The following is a 19047-nucleotide window of genomic DNA, read 5'->3' on the forward strand; positions in this document are numbered from 1 at the left end:
TGAAACTTTTTAAGAGCACTAATTGGCTTTAGAGCCACATTCACAGCGCTCATAGTTGTATTGCATAAGTGCTTGTGAGGTTGCCGGAGGTAAGCAGCGCTAATTAACATCTTTATTTTCATTCTTTTCGTCATTGTGCATTTATATCCCCCTCTCTTGTCAATTAAAAACATGGCCCACAAAGGAAATCCCTCAGCTGTTTCTCCCGCTGTTTACCTGACCCTCATCACGGCGCTTCAGGATTACATAACTAGGTTAGGAAGCGCCTTTTGTCCCAGCGTTAATGTGAATACCATGTATAACAATACTTGGCTCCCCTGAACGCAACTCTTTTACAAGCTAGTGAATTAAAAGTGGGCTGAACGCTTCCTCTTGAGCCCAGTGACCTTGTTTTACTTTAATTGGTGCTGCTTCCCGCCCGCGAGGGGAAATAACAAGTGATGTTTTTTTATATCTCTCCTTTAGCAACATGTAGGCACAAATCTTCGCCTGTGATATTAGATGTGCCATTTTCCCATTGAGAGATTTGCGGTTTCTGCCTCTAAGCTGGCTTAATGAAGCAAAGATCGCGCATAGGCTCACTGTGCTACAGAAAGAGAGATGAAGTGTGCGTGGGGGAGAATGACACAGAGAGAGAGAGAGAGAGAGAGAGTGATGAAAGATGGAAAAACAAGATTGAGACAGAAAGTGAAGAACAGGGGGGAGGAAACACCGAAACAGAGAGCGAGTCATCCTCTTGCTCTTGCTCATTTTTGCCCCGGAGGTCTGAAACCCTCGCGGCCTGGAAATCAGGGTCGTAGGCCGTGTTAAATTACCAAATTCACTTTTAATGAAAGAAAACTTAATCTGGATTGGTTTTATTAATAGAATTTTCCCCATGAGCCAAGTGGAGAAGGAGGGAAGGGGCAAAACACTTTCAAGTGGAATAATTAAGACCCTTCGCCTTCTCTCTTTCTCTAGTTAATTAAGACGAACATGCAGGCTCTTGATATGTGTTGCTGAACAAGGCGAAACAGTCACTGCAGCAGCAGCAGCCCTGTCACTTAACTGTATGAGGAGGATTTTTTTTTCAATTTTTCCATCTCTGGCTGTGAACTCCTTTAAGAACTTGAGGTACTAGATTGGATTTAGGGCTCACTTGTGTTTTTTCTCATCTGCGGCGAACTGTATGTGGATGTGAGCTGGGTACAAATGAGGGTTAAGGTGTGCTGTGTTTTGTCCATCATGTGTTTCAGTTCCTGAGGATCTGTCGCTGGAGGAGAGGGACGAGCTGTCAAACATCCGACGCAGGAAGAGAGAGCTGCTCGATGATATTGAGGTGCGTGTTTGGGAATATGAGCGTGTACAGTAGGAACAGGACACATTTGAAGCCACTGCTCATTAGCAGTGCACTGTAGCTCTGATGGCTTTTTCCATTAAATGTCATGTAACCTGGGAAAAATATCAAAAATATTTAGAAGTACAGTATATTCTTGTTATAAATTTTTAACTTTAGTCACAACCTTTGACCTGTTCATTCTTTTTGCCTATCTACTGCAGCACTGTAGCTCTATTTGCATGCTGTAAGTAATGCAAATAGACCTACAGTACATCTTTGCACGCCCAATTTGCTCACAAAAAAGTCATGAATGTTCCACTGCGTACAGTGCAGTCTCTGTCCTTTTAACTTAAAGAAAGAAACCGACATGTGTCACTCTTGTCTCTCAGAGGTTGAAGTTTGAGATAGCAGAGGTCATGACGGAGATCGAGCAGCTGACGTGTGTTGGAGAAAGGTGAGTCGCTGAAGTCGAGGTGCTTTGTCATACCATCTGCTGCACCGGTGGAGTTAATGCATATTATGTTTACATCTCTAATGTATCAGTAACATAGTATTTAGCAAGTATTTTTAAGCGCTTTGAGGCTTTAAAATACAGGTGTTACATTAGAATCTAGGCATAGCTGTATTGTATTGCATTAGGTTGTACAGGTGTACCTTATAAAGTGGTCACTGAGTGTCTGTCATGACTCATTTACCTAGAAACATTATGACACCAGGGCCAAAGCAATAATAGTCTTTAAAATGTTCTGGTAATTTGTAATTTATTTTACATTATTATGTTTCAGAACCGTCTGCACACTGTCAGCAGTAAATGTATTGTTGGGAAATACTGAACCCTAAAAAACAAAATCAAGGACGATGAATTGAAATATATTACTAGTCCTTCAAGTCACTAAAATTATCAGAAAAATACAAAGAATGTGACCTCTATAGTCCTAAATACCACTAATAGTGGTTTTTACTTTACCTTAGGTGACTCATTGCCTTTATCTTAGTTGAGTTTTGGATTTGCATGTTAGGACAGAGTCATCAAAGGCAGCTGGATTACAAAGGTGTTTTTTGTTTTAAATGATGGAGGCTGAATATGCTACAATGTAACTGGAAACAATATGACTTTATATGATGGTAATATTAGGTTGTCATAGCTACCTGGTTGTTTGTACAGATAAAATATTGACTTATTACACCTATTGTTTGTCAAAATGTTATCAGCACCGCTCTATATAATATACTATATAATATAACAGCCTGGCTAGACAGCAACAGCTGCATAAAACAAACAATGGGCAGCATATGTGCTCAGTATAAATCAATCAGGCGTGTTCTCTATACATAAACAGTGTGTGCTGTTTGTCACTAAGGTCATGTCTGCTTTGTCCTCCCATCTGTCACTTTATCACCTGTGTTACACACTCACACACACACACACACACACACATTTGAAGCCTGTAGACTTCTTTTTTTTTGTTGAGGTTGACTGTGTGCATATGTTTTTCGGATTAGACTCAAGCATGTACACATACACATATAATGGCAAGAACAGATGTGGCAGGAAGTAATACTCAGAGTTGCGACTATAAATAAAGTATATTGTTGTGTTTGACAATCTGTTATTTTCAGTGTTGTTTAGGGTAAATAAAGGAGTAACCTTATTCAATTTATATTAAATCCCTACATTTATGTTTCTGTGTTGCAGTAAAACTTCCCAGAGAAACAAACAGATCGCCATGGGCAGGAAGAAATTCAACATGGATCCAAAGAAGGTAATGTGTGTCTTGTAACAGCTTCATGTCTGCACTGTAAACCGCCACAGAGCTCCAGTGTCTAGTAGCCTTGAAAGGAGCGTTTTTTTCTTTTTCTGAAACTGGTGTGAAGAGAGATCAGTTCACAGCCGTGAAACCCTGTCATTTTCCATCATCCCTCCTCAACTGAGATGAACCTGTTTTCTCCTCTTCCCCTCCAGGGAATCCAGTTCCTGCTGGAGAACGACCTCCTTCAGCACACTCCCGAAGACATCGCCCAGTTCCTCTACAAAGGCGAGGGCCTCAACAAGACCGTCATCGGAGACTACTTAGGCGAGCGGTGAGACATTTATCAGGCTGCCGGAGAAAGTCCTCCTTACAAGTGATTCATTAGAGAAGGAAGGAAATTATGGGCTGAATTTATAGATTATAGAGGGAGAACATGATTGACCTCCCCCCAGCATGAAACTGTGTCTTGTCATAGTCCACCCATGTGAACTTGGTAGTAAAAGGGCCATCCAGCTCCTCAAATCTCAGGTCCGACAGCTGGATAATGAAGAAGAAGGGAAGTCCTGCCGCCAGTGAGATCCGAAGACGAGATTAGATGTTAAACATACTGAATGAGGCGAATAGGGACAAAATACAATGAATCAAAAAGCAGGAAAAGAGAGTGCACATCAAAGGTTTAGTGTCCCAAATTTATTAGGCCCAAAACCACAACTTTGTTATGTCCAGCTTGATTCATCATTTGTCCAGATTTAATTTGGAATAACTCATTTGGAAAGGTTATTTTAAATTAAAGGAAGTATCCTGAGAAAATCATGAACTGCACACACTTTACATAATATAAGGTAATCATCAGTGCTATTTCTTTACATACAGCACTGTCAGTTTTGCTCCTCAGTATTCTCAGCAATGATTCAACCTATTGTCAATTCAATTCATAATCCTTACATTTGCTGTTCTGAACACTCAGTGTGATACTGCACCTTAGCTCTTTTACATTATTCATTCTAAAGTGATGCATTTTTTATTTCAGGCAGCAGTAACCCTTTTTTTTACATGAACACATATCATATCAACAGTTTAAAGTTTTTATGCACAGTTTTTTTTTCTTATCGGCTAACACTCTTACCAGTATATCTGTATTAAGCCAGTGTCTCCCGATATATCGACCTGGACGATTTATCGATCTAGCTCTACTTTGTTTTGAATATGCAGAAGAAGATTTGGGTAGTTAGCATGAGTATGAAATATTCATTTTATCAACAGAAAACCTCATGAAAAAAAGTGTCACGGGCAAGGCTGCGCTCTTTGATTGACAGGTGATCTTTGAGACGTGTAGAGCAGAAACAGTGAGTGATCAGCACAGCAAATGTCACAGGAGAAAATGTCATAGAGAAAGAAAACATTGTGTTATATCCAATAGTTTGACATACTATAAAATATTTTTATTGTAAAGATTTTTTACATTGATTTGATATATACACAAAAAAAGGTTCAGTTTGTATCTAGTGCAAAATACAAGGCGAGTTAGATATGGTAATATGGCGTATTCATGTACAAATGTAGAGATGCACAAAAAAATGATTCATTAAATAAATCAAATGAAATTTCAATAAACTGAATCTGTGCTCTCTCTGTAGTCCGCTACAAAATTGAATTCTCATAGGCTGTGGGACAGCGTTAGGATGGAGTACTATAAAGACAATCCCAGTTGTGCTGTAACACTGGTGTATTCGTTGTTTGACATCTTTACTGACCGAGGAAGATTGCTTGTCAGGTCTGCGATGTATTGTTTATTGTTTATTGGGATCCCGAGTAGTTTTTCTCTTCCTGGGGTCCATATTCAAATAAAATACAACATTAACATTGCATCCAACAATACAATTACATCAAATTCATACATATGCTAGACATTACCACAATTTAAATCAATTGACAGGCAGAACAAAACAACAATAATAATCTCAGTTCATCTAAACATCCATATTGCAAAAAAATCCAAATAGAAATATTAAAAAAATCAAAGGAAGCCTATTTTATTGTCAGGCCTGTTTTGTATCTGGGGATGGTGAATGAATCCGTATGTTTGGCTGACTGCACTCTATACACTGACACAACTGAAGCCAATTTTGGTGCTTTGTTTTGGTCACAAACACACTGTTTTCCCTGTGTGAACAAGCCAAGTGAAATGTCATATTGTCTCCTGGCACAACAAAGTAAAAAATAAATAAATAAATAAATAAATAAAGCTTGTGTTTGGTAAAAGTCTTATAAAAAGGATCATAAGAAAAGCACTAAACTAAACACATGCTGCACTGCCTAAACTCTTTCTATGCAGGAAATCACATCAACTACAGTCTTTATTATCTTAGGTACTGATTGTGCCTCAGTAGACAGATGAACAAGAGTAAGAAACAATAAAACACACACACAAACACGCACTGTGAATGATGCTGAAGGTTTGGGGTGGGGGGGCTCTGGGGGGGTGCTCTAGGAGGGGGGGTAGTAGGCTTTATTGTTGGCAGTAGGTTTTATTCAAGGAGAATCATCAAAGAGGCCACCTACCCAGTGGAAATCACACTAAACACAGGCTGATGGTTTACACTCAGTAATTACCACTAATTGAGCTTATGCAAGAAGCAGGAACCTATCATTACATGCTGAGCAGAGAGGGGGAGAGATGAAGAGATGGGACAACAGGAGGGAAACAGAGAGAGAGACACACGTGGAAAGGAGATGGAGAGAAAACAGCCAGAAGGAGGATAGATAATGGGAGATGGATGCAGGCTGAGTGGGTGATCGACTACCAGTTATTGTTCCTGTATAATTCAGCTTTGTTTGTCTCATACAATACACTCACTGTTATCACACTGAGAGACACATATATGTATATGACATTTTTAATTGTAACAGCAGGACGCATTCAAGTTTCTTTGTAATAAATGTACCTATAGCAATAACCTTCTATTTAACCCTCATAGGACTGGATTCATTTCATTTGGCTGCAGACGCCAGTATAGGTTACAATACAGTCACCAACACTCAGCGGAGAAAAAAGCCTCCAAGCCATCGTCCAAATAATCCGAGAATGTTATTGCAATACAAGTTTTGTTGTTGTTTGCTTCCCGTAAGCCAACCCCCTCTGTCCTCTTCTCAACCTCTCCACACTCTCTTTCCACAAAAAAACACAAAAGTCTGAAGATTCCTGGTTTCATTTGAACAATACACAAAACAAAGACGATACAGGATGAGGATCATGGACCCTGATGTACAACAAACATGATCAGAGAGGCTGTGACCGCAGCCTGAAAGCAGCTGTTGACTTTTCCTCCAAAAACCCCTCCGATGGCCAAACAAACCTCTGACAAAAAGGAGCCTGTGTGGGTTTGGTTTGAGCTGCCCCCCCCCCCCCCCCCCCCCTCGGGTGGAGAAACACTCAGCATTGGCCAGCTGTTTAAATTGCTTCCAGACTCCACGCTCAGGTCCGGTATGAATAAGGGCGCAGACATGACAGGAATGCTGAGAAACAGGAATTCAGGTTGAGAAATGCTTTCATGGAGGAAATATGGTTTTCCCCACCCTGTCTCCTGGGTTCACACTGTGTTCAGAGTTATCTTAAATCTTCTCTGAGGTATTTTTGAAATATCCTGGATGGTCTTCTTGTTCTTTGGAAAAAAAGGAATGGCTTGGAGATAGAATAATATTGGAAAGCTGATTTTTCTCAACCATCTTTGTTTTTTTCACCAGGGATGACTTCAACATCAAGGTGCTGCAGGCTTTTGTGGAGCTGCATGAGTTTGCAGACCTCAACCTCGTCCAAGCACTACGGTCAGCAGAGTTATTAACTCAAATATTGAGAAGAAAAAAGTTAATTACAACGGCTATGTCCTGTGCACCCTGACTTCTTGTGCCATCAGGAATTAAACCTCTCCCAATAAATTGTAGGCAGTTCCTGTGGAGTTTCCGTTTGCCAGGTGAAGCCCAGAAGATCGACCGTATGATGGAGGCGTTTGCCTCGCGGTACTGCCAGTGCAACCCCGGAGTCTTCCAGTCCACAGGTCAGACACAAAGCAGGCTACTTTACTGTGTAAACCAGCGGTTCCCAACCTTATGTACCCCCAGAGGCCTGTCAGATGAGATCCAGTGCCTCTTCATCGACCCCACCGGCCACATTTCAAATGTGTTTTTATATAAAAGTGGATATTGTTACCAAATATTGTATACAAAATATTGGGACCTCTCCTAAATTTAATAGTCAATGTTTGGGTTGCATTCGTACTACTAACACTCAGGCAGAACCTTGACGTTTCAGCATTTATCCATGACTTTTAGCTTTTCCATTACCATTAATCTAGCTATCTATATTGTCCATTTATCCATTACTTTTAGGTAGCGTTAACTATTTGTATCATTTATAAATTACTTTCAGTGAACTATTTATTACTTTTACTTTCAGCTAAATATTTATTACTTTTAGATAACCATTTAATCCATTACTTTCAGCTAACTATTTCAACCATTTAAACCATTTTCATGCACTCTCAATTGCCACAGTGTTGATGTTACAGCTGACTCAATGCAAATTTCTTCTTTTTTAAGCAAATCGTAACTTCAGTTTTTCTTTTATGAATTGAGCTAATCTTTCCACTTGGAAACTGTAAAAGTGCCCCCTGGGATAAGTACCCCTGGTTGGGAATCAGTGGTAAACAGTCACGTTGTCTAGTGTGAAATCCAATATGTTGGACAAAGTCAATGCACTGATAAGCAGCCTAGCCTATTGTGCCAACATAAGTACAGCCCGAGGGTCTAGGATGCAATGAGCGATGGCCTGTTTTTTTTTTTAATGCATTTCAATCATTAAACCTTAAGAGTTACTGTAACTAAAGCTCGATGAGGATTAACCAGATTACAGTAACTACAGATCACAGCAGGAGAGGAGTTCAGAGTAAACAACCAGCAACAAACAAGGGACATCCATTATTCAAGAAGACTCAACCTGGCTGAGTGATACATGGCCTTGTGATAAACAAAGCCTACAACTACAACAGTCAGTAAATAATTAAAGACGTTATAGAGCAACATATTGTGTACAGAATTATTGTTGTCCCATTGCGGGAATACTCTAAATTCAGTTGATGGATTCCCTCCTCAGCAAATCAACTGCTTTTAAATACAATGCAATTATGTATGGTGGTAAAGCTACACATACACGTTTTTTTTTTGTACTTTTTAGAGATATGGGTTCTACAGACAGCGACAGTATGCAGGATGAAAGCCTCAAAAATGACACGGCTTGTAAATCTTTCAGATGCTGATTTAGGCCTTGTTACTGTTCACATTTTCACACCCACATAGTGCACGTTTCTCTGAGATGTAACAGTGCCAGACAGTTTGATGAATAAAGTGTGCCTTCTTTTTTCATTGGGCCCATAAAGTCTGCACAATCTCTGCATAGGCAGGCATGCATGTTTGTGTGTGTGACAGTTGTAGGTGCAGCTTAGAAACATGTGTTTAGCAGTAACTGAGCCCATAAAAACATAAAATGATCAGAGATCTCTCAGTGCTTCATCATGCTCATCAATTTTTTGATCACGCTGACATTCCTCTCACAGTTACCAGCACCTCTTGCCCCGTAGTACACACTGTGTGCAAAGCTCCTCTATTTTTCATAGAGAATGTGTGTTATCGTGCAGACAATAGGCAGCACCAGGACAGCCACCACCAAAGTGTGTCAGTGGAAGGAGACAGACAGAAGGGAATGAATGATTCATTTACAGGCAGCCACTGGCCCGTGTGTGTCTGAACATTAACACCCCCCCCCCCCCCCCGACTTACTTTGTCTCTCACTCATACTAAACCAGTCTTTCCTCTGTGTTTGTATCCATCTCACCCCTACCAGCCATCGAGAAAATGCCTACATTTAGAACAGTTACGGCTCACTTCCCTAATCCCGTTTGCGGTCTATAATAACAATATCACAAACGGCAATATATGTAAGAAGAAACGGAAACACAAAAGGTCATAATACAAAATATCCCCATATGCTGACGACATTGTCTTATATGTACAGAAACCTGAAAATGTCGCACCACACAAGCTAAAAACAATTAGGTTCCCTGTCTAATGTACAAAGTAAATGTCCACCATAGAAAATACAAGGAAAATAAAAACTGGGCTGGGCTGTAATGATCTGATATGTATTTCTGATATGCGTTACTATCCAAAAATACAGTGGCTATGGGAATTATGGTAAATGTGTCGTATTTTTGGGCAGCTTATGTCTTTGTCTGTTATTACTTGTTCCATCTACGCATTATTCAGCACTGTATGAGTAATTTATACAACTCTCATGTAATTTAGACCTGGTAGTAACATGCAATCTGTATGTGATAAATACAGTGGATACCCAGGTACAGATTGTGCGTTAACACCAGGTATAAATGGGGTCTCTAATGCAGGACATACACTTATAACCCATTTGATTCTCTCGCTGTTGCTCTCAGATACCTGCTATGTGCTGTCATTCGCTATCATCATGCTCAACACCAGCCTACATAATCCCAACGTCAGAGACAAGCCCCCTGTGGAGCGCTTTATCTCCATGAACAGAGGCATCAATGAAGGAGGAGATCTGCCAGAGGAGCTTCTCAGGGTGAGGATTTCTCTGTAATGAGGATGTGTGTGTGTGTGTGTGATGATTGATCTCTGTGACCGTTCTGTCACACCTACTCCATACGGATGACGCATTTCCTCCACTGTTACCCTTTTTGATTAATAGTTTCTCTCCCCCGTCTGCAGAATCTATACGACAGCATCAAAAACGAGCCCTTCAAAATCCCAGAGGACGACGGGAATGATTTGACGCACACATTCTTCAACCCAGACAGAGAAGGCTGGCTCTTAAAGCTCGGTATGTGCATTTAGAGTCACAAAAGTAACCTTGATTATGTTGATTTATGTCAGCAGAGCCTCGACATCAATTTGATGAGCAGTGTCCCTCATTTCCCTGGTGATGACTGTTGGTGTTGTTTCTTTGTGTGATGGGCTTTCAGGCGGCCATGTTGGATGTCGACAGCTCTTGGGCAACAATGGTTGAAAACAGCTCATTGTGTTGCTTAACTTAGAATATGTCAATTTAAACATTAAGTCCATGCGTGTCAAAAAGAAATGATGCAAGGACCCTACTGACCTTCATGAGCGGAAGCTAACACCAGTTTCACCTGTAAAAGATTAACATTTAGCTAACCAGGCGCTAATTCAATGAAAACCTCTGCCTCACCAGACTTATAATGTTAGTAACAACATTAAGTAGCACTACAAAAACACATTTTAGTTAGCTCACGATTTATACCCACGCAGCCCCATTTTTGCCTGAAAACTGTCCACCTTCATGATGGTGCCTTTTCTCTCTGCGCCCTTCATCTCGTGACCTCTCCTCTTTGTTTTGTCTCGTATTGTCTCTCCTCTCCTTCCTCTCCTCTCACTTAAAGCATGCTCCTTTTTGTGACTTCAACTGCTGTCTCTCTCCGTCTCTCTGGCATGGTGATTTTTTGAGCTTGTTGTGTCTTTCAAAATCCTTGTGTGTTTTTTGTTCCCTCGCTCCTTCTCTCTAACCTTTCACCCTTTCACCTTTTGTTCTGCTCTTTCATTCTGTTCTGTGATGGCTGTTCCTTCTTAAATCTCTGTATTAGGAGGTAGGTAACATTCCTTCCTCCATCCTCCCGGCTCATCACAGAGTGCCCTCATACTGGCATTGGCTGCCATTATCTCCTTAGCGCAACTGGGCCCCTGAACATGCTAGCCGCCTCATTTAATTGGCTTATTGTATCAGAGCTGTTATTGGGCAAATGACAACAGCATCGTGAAGTGATGGGTTATCTCATTCAAAGGCAAGGCGAGTTGGAGGTCAGTGATCTCTCTCATTCTGCATGGGGATTGGCTGCATTCCTCTTGGGGCTCTGGAGGAGGCTGGATGATGCACAGGGCTCGTCTCAGTTGGTGCACACGCAGAGCACTAATTATTATCCCAAGAAGCCTTAGCATCAACGATAACATCCCCTTTATTATCCTATTAAGGGTACTATGATTACAGGATAAAGAAGGAAAAGTCATGTATGTCAGAGCCACAAGCAAATAAGCGAAGGGCTTTTAGCAGATAAAATGGAAAGCCTATGTAATTGTAGATTACAATCATTAGTCCACATTATTTAGGGTTATTTAAACACCTTATTTGGAAGTGAAAATTAAGGTGAACAGTACTTTCTTATTAACACAACTATATTTACTGTAGTTGCGGTGCATGCTGTTTAACAATGCTGTGGATCATTTTATTGGAGATTTCAGGTGTCTTCACCTTCGAGATTACTTCCATATTGGTGAAAACTACTTATTTAAACTGCACTTGTTAAAATGAATAGTGCAATATTTTGGAAAATATGCTTATTTGCTTTTTTTGCTGACAGTTAGATGAGAGGATTTGTACCACTCTCATGTCTGTACGGTAAAAATGAAGGTACTGCTAGCAGCCAGTTAGCTTAGCTTAGAACAAAAAAAAACGGAAACAGAGGGAAACAACTAGCTACCTGGCTCTGTCCAAAGGTAAAAAAGATCTGCCTGCCAGCATCTCTAATGCTCATTACTTAACATGTGCTGCTTCCCCTTGTTTCCAATATTTGTGCTATGCTAAGCTAGCCAAGCTGCTGGATGTAATGTTAGCATACAGACATGAGAGTGGCATCAATCTTCTCAGCTAACTCTCGGCAACAAGGTGAAAAGTTTGTTTTTCTTTAAAGCTGTGGAGTCACAACATTTTATATGACAACCCTTAAAACATTAGCAAGTCAACCAAACGACTACATCAAATTCTTAATTAACGAAACAGCTGCCTGCTCTGGAGTGTTTTTCCCAAGTAATGCTAACGTTGCTCTGACATAATTTTGACATTTGCTTCCTCGTGGATTCCCTGAAACAAACACCCAGGGGTCAGCTGAACGGGTCACATCATGCTCTGTACCATAAGAGGCCGCCCTATGCGTCATGCAGCTCCCATATAGCTATCTGCCAGAACACACAGTCACGCTCCAGCTTTAGTGAATGGGCTGCTTGAGTCTGCGCTGTGGGAATGCGTACCTACCGCTGCGTGGCTGGTCATGCAGTGATATAATAAAGGCCTATTTTCATTCCTCTGTTCCTGCCCTACAGACCTCAGTACCCCACACTGCTGCGTCTCCTCTTCCTCTACAAATCCCTCTCCCTTTTGCTCTCTACACCACCAGCTGCACTTGCCACATCATTTTAGCTGCAATTTTTCCCATTAGTGAATTCCTCACTAATTTTAGCTCCATCAGCCGATTCCCTGCTTAATGAGAGAAGTTTTTTTTTTTAGCTTGAATGAAGCTGGCTCATCAGGTAGTTCAATATGACATATTGCTGCACTGCTATGAGGCTGTGAAGCTCCATAAGCTCTCATTACACTACACTGTTAACCAGGACTGCTGCCATGCCTGAATCCATCATCATCCAGTGTGAACAGCATGTCAGAAAAATCAGTTATTCAGACGTTCTTACAGTATATTTAAGAGGGGTCACAAAGACAGCACCTCTGTTGGCCATGAGTTTATGTTTTAAGAAAATCAGAGTTCAGCGTGTATGGTGGGACAAATGCAAACACCTTTTCCTGTCCTCCATATTCATTTGACCTTAAGTGAATGGAACATGGAGGTGTAACAGGAAAAGCATTATGACTGGACTTGTTCCTGTCTGGCTTATCTCTGTAAAATACAAATTGTGTTATACAAGTGTTCAGCATGTAAACGGACAAACATACCATCGAATCAATATTTAGATTAGATAAATGACCAGTAAGTGTGCAGTATTGTGGCTGTTCAATAATACAGATTATGAAAATGGAGTAATGCAAGACCCCTTCACAATTTTGAACCTTCTCACATTTATTTGCAATCCCTTTCCTGAGTGTCCATAAACAAACAAGCAAATGATAAATCTGCATTACAAATGTGCAGAAATCCACAATAATTAATCAGGTTTTCACGATGAAATGAAACATATGGCTAAGGGGGATAAACAGCGATCTAGATTGCCATATGGTTTACTGTAGCAGAATAAAACTTATATTTTGTATTTAGCCAACAATAGTACACTATATTTTACATGCTCATTCCATTTTAGTGAGTAAAATGCAGTTGAGGCATCTGAAAGTGGACATCGCTCATACATAATGTAGATGTTAGGTTTTACTCTAGCTAGCAGTATAGAAAGAAAATCTGGGTCAAGTGAACATTACATATTGATTACATCAGTAACGGCTGCTTTGTGCTTATTCTGTGAAGTCAGCAAACATGTCATCATGGCGCACATATTGCAGACTGTACATTGACATCAGCCACATTATGTTTTTCTGATTACATAGGTAAACTGCTCATTGCGTCACTGATGGTTTAATTAACAGAAAATCCAATAATCCCAATAATCTACATTTATCTGACGATGGAGGCAGATGGAGGGATTGTGTCTCTTATAAGGAGATGTCCTGATGTTATTCCTACATTCAGATGTTTAATTGTAGAATAAAAAAGAAAGGGTTTGGTTCATACGGTGTACAGTACGAACCCTCTCTGCAACAATCATGAGTCATTACATTTTTCTGCCTCGGTTCTTCATTTTTAAAATATCAGCAGAGACTTTTAAAATCCATCACTCTCACTGGTCAGACCAGTTGAGTGCTCTCCTGCTTTAGTTGTCACATGTATTTGGTGTAGACATGTCTGTGAACGGTTTTCCATCGCTCGCCTGCAGAGCCCTCAGGCGTCGCTCTCTTGAGACTGGGAGGGGGTGCTAGAGGGAGTATCCAGGCTCTGATTGAGCCTAATAATGCAGAGAGCTGATGATCAGAACCAGATGTAGCACGTGGAGCCGAGGTCTCCTGCAGGTTAGCCTCGACATGCACAAACACTGTCACCTCCTCAGTCTGAATTCAAAATGTTGTGTGTTTCTCCCTCGCAGGCGGCAGGGTGAAGACATGGAAGAGACGGTGGTTCATTCTGACAGACAACTGCCTCTATTACTTTGAATACACAACAGTAAGTAGGCAGATTGATGTGTGCTTATGTGTGTCAGAACGGACTGTATCATATGCACATGACAGCTATTTTGAAACTAATCTTGGTCCAGCACATAACCCCCCACAAAACCAAAAATTGTTGTTTTTAGACTTTAGTTTTTGTATGGTTCGCACATTTCCACTCTTTATCCTAAGCTAAACTAACTAGCTGCTGGCTGTGGCTTCATATTTAGAATACAGATATGAGAGTGGTATCAATCTTCTCATCTAACAAGAAAGCACATAAGAATATTTCTCAAAATGTCGAAATATTCCTTTAAGAATCTCAAAAATATAGTTTTGCATTTTGAAATATTTCGTTGGTAGTCTAACTAAGTCTGTGAAACAGCTAATGTTTAAATATAATAGTAAAGATAGATTTAGTGTGCCGATTGTAAGTTAAAAAAAACAAAAGTAATCCCTCTCACACACTTTAACACACACACACACACACACACACACACATACACACAGAGTTAAAGACAGAGGTCTTTGCCTTCCAGCTCTGCCTCTTTGACCTAAATGAACCTCACTCCAGCAATTAACATGAGGCATCATGGGAAACATCTGCAAAGTCTATGGCACACATCTGGCCCTGCTAAGCCGCAAGCCAAGTGCCTCCTCCAACCCGCTGCCCGTCGTCCCATGTTCACCCCAGCACCCCCATTTCTGAGAAACCCCCCCCCCAAACACACACAAATGCAGCACACTGCAGCGGGGGAACACACGCTCAAAAAGGCACACACGCAGCCAGCTGTGAGCAGCCGTCCCAGGGCATTTCCTCCCCCCTCTGTGCCCCCTCATTAGTAGGAAGATGACAAGCAGGACATGGGGCTGTTCCTCAAGGTCCCCCCTCCCCAACACAAACACGCATCCCTCACATCTGGCCCCGCAGACACATAGCAGTCGCTGGAGGATGGAGAGTGTGGGGTTACGTCTCCCTCGGGGGCTGTCCCCTACGTGACCAGGATGAATAAAAACCTCCAGTGTGCTTTTATCACCACCTTGATTTTTACTTTGATGCTGTCAGGCTCAATGTAATGTCAAGATAACAGTAAAAACACTGCTTTGCTGCAGTGGAAATTAAAGGTGCTGCATGTAGCATCAAAACATTTGTTCTGCATCAACTTTGAGACGTCAGTACATTTTTAGTTTTCTAATTTGTAGCTATAGTAATAAGATCCATGCTAAAAATAGCAAAACATAAAAACATAAATCAGTCATATACAACATATTTAACACCAAATGACAATAAAAACTATATTCTGCCTTTATTGTACGCATTTACTTATATCTTATTCTGACTAAGAGTCTACGTTCACGCTAGCGGCTCCGTGTGGCTGTGCTTTGAGCTAAATGCTAATGTCAGCAGGCTAACTTACTCACGACGACAATGCTAACATGCTGATGTTCGGCAGGTATGACGTTAACCATATTCACCGTCTTAGTTCAGCGCATTAGCATGCTAACATTTTCCAATTAGCAAAAGCCGTGGTGTGATGAAGAGGCTATCTAACCATGGTTTCAGTCCTGAATATTAACAGGTACCACAACTATCTATTCATTTAAGGACACAATGGAGCAAAACTTCTGTCTTCATCTTAGATGATGGTAAAGAGACACGGAGTGACGTGTTGATGCTGACTCTTTGTGTGTGTTTCCAGGATAAAGAGCCTCGTGGGATTATTCCTCTGGAGAACCTCAGTATCAGAGAGGTGGACGAGCCCAGGAAGCCTGTAAGGAGCGACCCCAGACACTGTCCCTCTAAATCCACCTTCATCTTTTTTAATGTCATACAGAGAACTTCAACTTTGTAAAAAATACAACTTGTGTTTTCTCAGAGATGTTATTTTTTCCTCCTGATTCCTCCCCAGAACTGCTTTGAGCTCTACAACCCCAACCACAAAGGCCAGGTGATCAAGGCCTGCAAGACAGAGGCGGACGGGCGGGTCGTCGAGGGCAACCACGTAGTGTACAGGATATCTGCCCCAACGCCGGAGGAGAAGGAGGAGTGGATCAAATCCATCAAGTAAGACACGGCGTGTTAGTGTGGATCCTTTTACACTGAGAGGGCACTTAGCCAACGCCGGGCTGCTCCCATGTGGGACTTTCTCATGTCTGACCTTGACTGTAAGACCCCCAACACACACACACACACACACACACACTCACACAGAGCTGTGAGTTTAATCATAAATGTGCAGACCAGCACACACACACACACACACACACGCTGGTGACTAAACGTGACTCCGTTTCTCACACTTCCACACAGATAACACTCAGAGGTGATTTCTGCTCTGCTGGATAAGCTCACTTCCCTTTTGATTAGGGCTCAGCAAGCAAAGACAAAAAAGAAAAAACACACACACACACACACACACACACGTACTCAGGCACTATGCCTTGCTGCACTCTTAGAAGTGTTTTGGCAGCCTTTACACCTGATTTGTGGCATCCAAACGCTGCCTTGTTAACCAGGAAGGAGAGTAGAGGTGCAGCAGTGAATTGGACCCAGTGGGTAATCAACAATCAGCCTGCTGGTTATCACCCACTCAGCTGCAGCTTCACCGGCAAATATGATCAATATCACAGCAGAAATCATATTACACAATCCTTCCATGCGCTAATGATATTAAAAAAAAGCACTTAGCATTGACATATGTGTATCCATTAATGAAAGCGATGGGTTTTTCGTTACTGGAAATCTCGTTGGGGTGAGCCTGCTTCATGTACAGTTAAAGTGATTGGAGGGAGGAGAGTAGAGGTTATTTTTCAGTTGACCTTCAGATGACACGCTGTGTGTATTACACGTTTCACACACAGGCCTCAGAGTGCTTTCAGTGTAAGAGCACAAGCGTGAACTCTTATTGTTTTAGTCTCTTCCTGTCACTGTTGGAACAGTAACGATCACAGGTTGGACTCAGCAGGACGGAGTTGTGCTGCCTCAAACACACTGTCACTTGACTCAGCTGCTGGGGTGGCAGACTGTCCTGTGGTCAGCAGATTCGCACACGCACACACAGTATATCCACACTGTCCCACCTGACTCATCTGCAAGGCTGGAAAATGCTCTTGTGGTAACTGCACACACACACACACACACACACACACACACGTATAAGACTGGTGGTCTCAGCATGTCGTTTGTTCTGCTGCTGGGAAAACATCAGGTTACTCAGCGTTATTCCCGCCCTCGGTGTGTCACCAGAGGTGGAATGTGACCAAGTACATTTACTCAAGTACTCATTTCAAGGTACTTTTACTTGAGTATTTCCATTGTATGCAGCTTTATACTTCGACTCCACTACATTTCAGAGGCAAATATTGTACATTTCACTCCACTTCATTTGTCTGACAGCGTTAGCTACGAGTTTCTTTTCAGATCACAATTTTTCATTCCCTTCCTATCCAATGAAAACCATGCATCTCCAAATTAGTTTTTTTAAATTGACTTTTTCTGATAAACTGAAGGATTACGTGTTTCTTTATGGGTTGAAGTGTTTTCCTACTTATTAAGCTAAATGGACTATTTAAACAGCCCCGCTTGGATTAGCTGGAAAATGCTTTGTCACAAAGCTGAAAACTGGGCTGTTTCTCTGAGCTCATGCAAAGTTGACCTGTTAGAGATTTGAGACATTTTTCTGCAGAATTAGTACTTTCGCTTTTGATACTGTCTGTAAATGTTGCTGATAATACTTACATACTTTTTTTTGAATGCAGGACTTTTACTTGTAGTGGAGTATTTTCGCAGTGTGGCATTAGTCCTTTCACTTAAGTAAAAGATCTGAATACGTCTTCCACCACTGTGTGTCGGTGACAACACTTCAGGGCATGATGGAGCTGCATTAACACACAACGCAACAATTAAAAGCAGCTTGAATCAAATTTCTTACAATAACAATGTATCAGATGAGTGTGTAATGTGAAAGGGGTCGCTGACAAGTAATTATCCCCCTACTCTGCCAAGGGTTTTACGGCCTTTCAGCTCATCGTTTTGGTCACCTATGTACATTTTGATTGATGGTTTTCTCCCCTGACACAGCTTGAAATTGACCACATTTTCGTTGCATTACAGGGTGCGTTTTGTTGTTTGGTGTGTTGTCTGTTTGTGCAGATAACAAATAATGAGATGTAGAGATATTTCTAGCACAGCAGGAGTTTGATTGAAGAACAGGTTTCAGAGGCATAGCAAATCGCTGTAAATGTCAGGTGTTGGTGTTGATCACTCGAAGTCAAAGCGAACAGGCTTCTTTCTAGATCCCTCACAATGCGGTGCAGACACAAGACGTGGCGTGTTTTTGGGTAAGATGCACTGACTGACGGAGACAAGAAAGATTAAGGTCAAGTTTGTACACTGAGAAATCACTGGACCTCATCCCAAAATAGTCCTGGAATGCTCCAAAACATCACAAATTGATCACGTGTAATGGTGTTTTGATTTGAGCATTTGACTGGTAGTATAAATACATCTTGCTCACAGTGTTGACAAATAAGTCCTGCAGACAACAGAAGAGTCCAGACGGTGTATGTAGACGTTGATCAGTGATCCGTTCCTTCCTGTCCTCTTTCCACAGAGCAAGCATCAGCAGGGATCCTTTCTACGACATGCTGGCCACCAGGAAGCGGAGGATAGCCAATAAGAAATGATGACTGTCCGCCTTCAAAACACACCTGCATCGCCACCATGTCTGTGACCAGCAGATTCCTTGTGTGAGTGTGTGTGTGTGTGTGTGTGTGTGTGTTATGGGGGTCATAAAGGCCTCCCATTTGTTCTTTCAGGGCTGGAGGACAAGCAACAGACACAGGTGGAAGGTTTTTTTTGCAGTTTATTTCCACCTGAAGATTGTCTGCACCTCAAT

At 41.5% G+C, this 19047-nt stretch overlaps 1 protein-coding gene across 1 annotated transcript in view; it reads left to right on the plus strand.

Moving 5' to 3' along the window:
• Positions 1-18835, plus strand: part of LOC139302935 (cytohesin-3) — a 31506-nt gene extending 12671 nt beyond the window's left edge. The window contains exons 2-14 of the mRNA XM_070926590.1: positions 1236-1318; positions 1708-1772; positions 3015-3081; positions 3282-3400; positions 6814-6894; positions 7012-7124; positions 9570-9718; positions 9865-9976; positions 10758-10760; positions 14089-14165; positions 15850-15921; positions 16060-16214; positions 18763-18835. Of these exons, the coding sequence (XP_070782691.1) occupies positions 1236-1318; positions 1708-1772; positions 3015-3081; positions 3282-3400; positions 6814-6894; positions 7012-7124; positions 9570-9718; positions 9865-9976; positions 10758-10760; positions 14089-14165; positions 15850-15921; positions 16060-16214; positions 18763-18835 (1169 nt within the window). The remainder of the gene's footprint in view (positions 1-1235; positions 1319-1707; positions 1773-3014; positions 3082-3281; positions 3401-6813; positions 6895-7011; positions 7125-9569; positions 9719-9864; positions 9977-10757; positions 10761-14088; positions 14166-15849; positions 15922-16059; positions 16215-18762) is intronic.
• Positions 18836-19047: the final 212 nt, after the last annotated feature.

Source organism: Enoplosus armatus, chromosome 20, assembly GCF_043641665.1.
Source record: "Enoplosus armatus isolate fEnoArm2 chromosome 20, fEnoArm2.hap1, whole genome shotgun sequence".
Lineage (NCBI taxonomy): Eukaryota > Metazoa > Chordata > Actinopteri > Centrarchiformes > Enoplosidae > Enoplosus > Enoplosus armatus.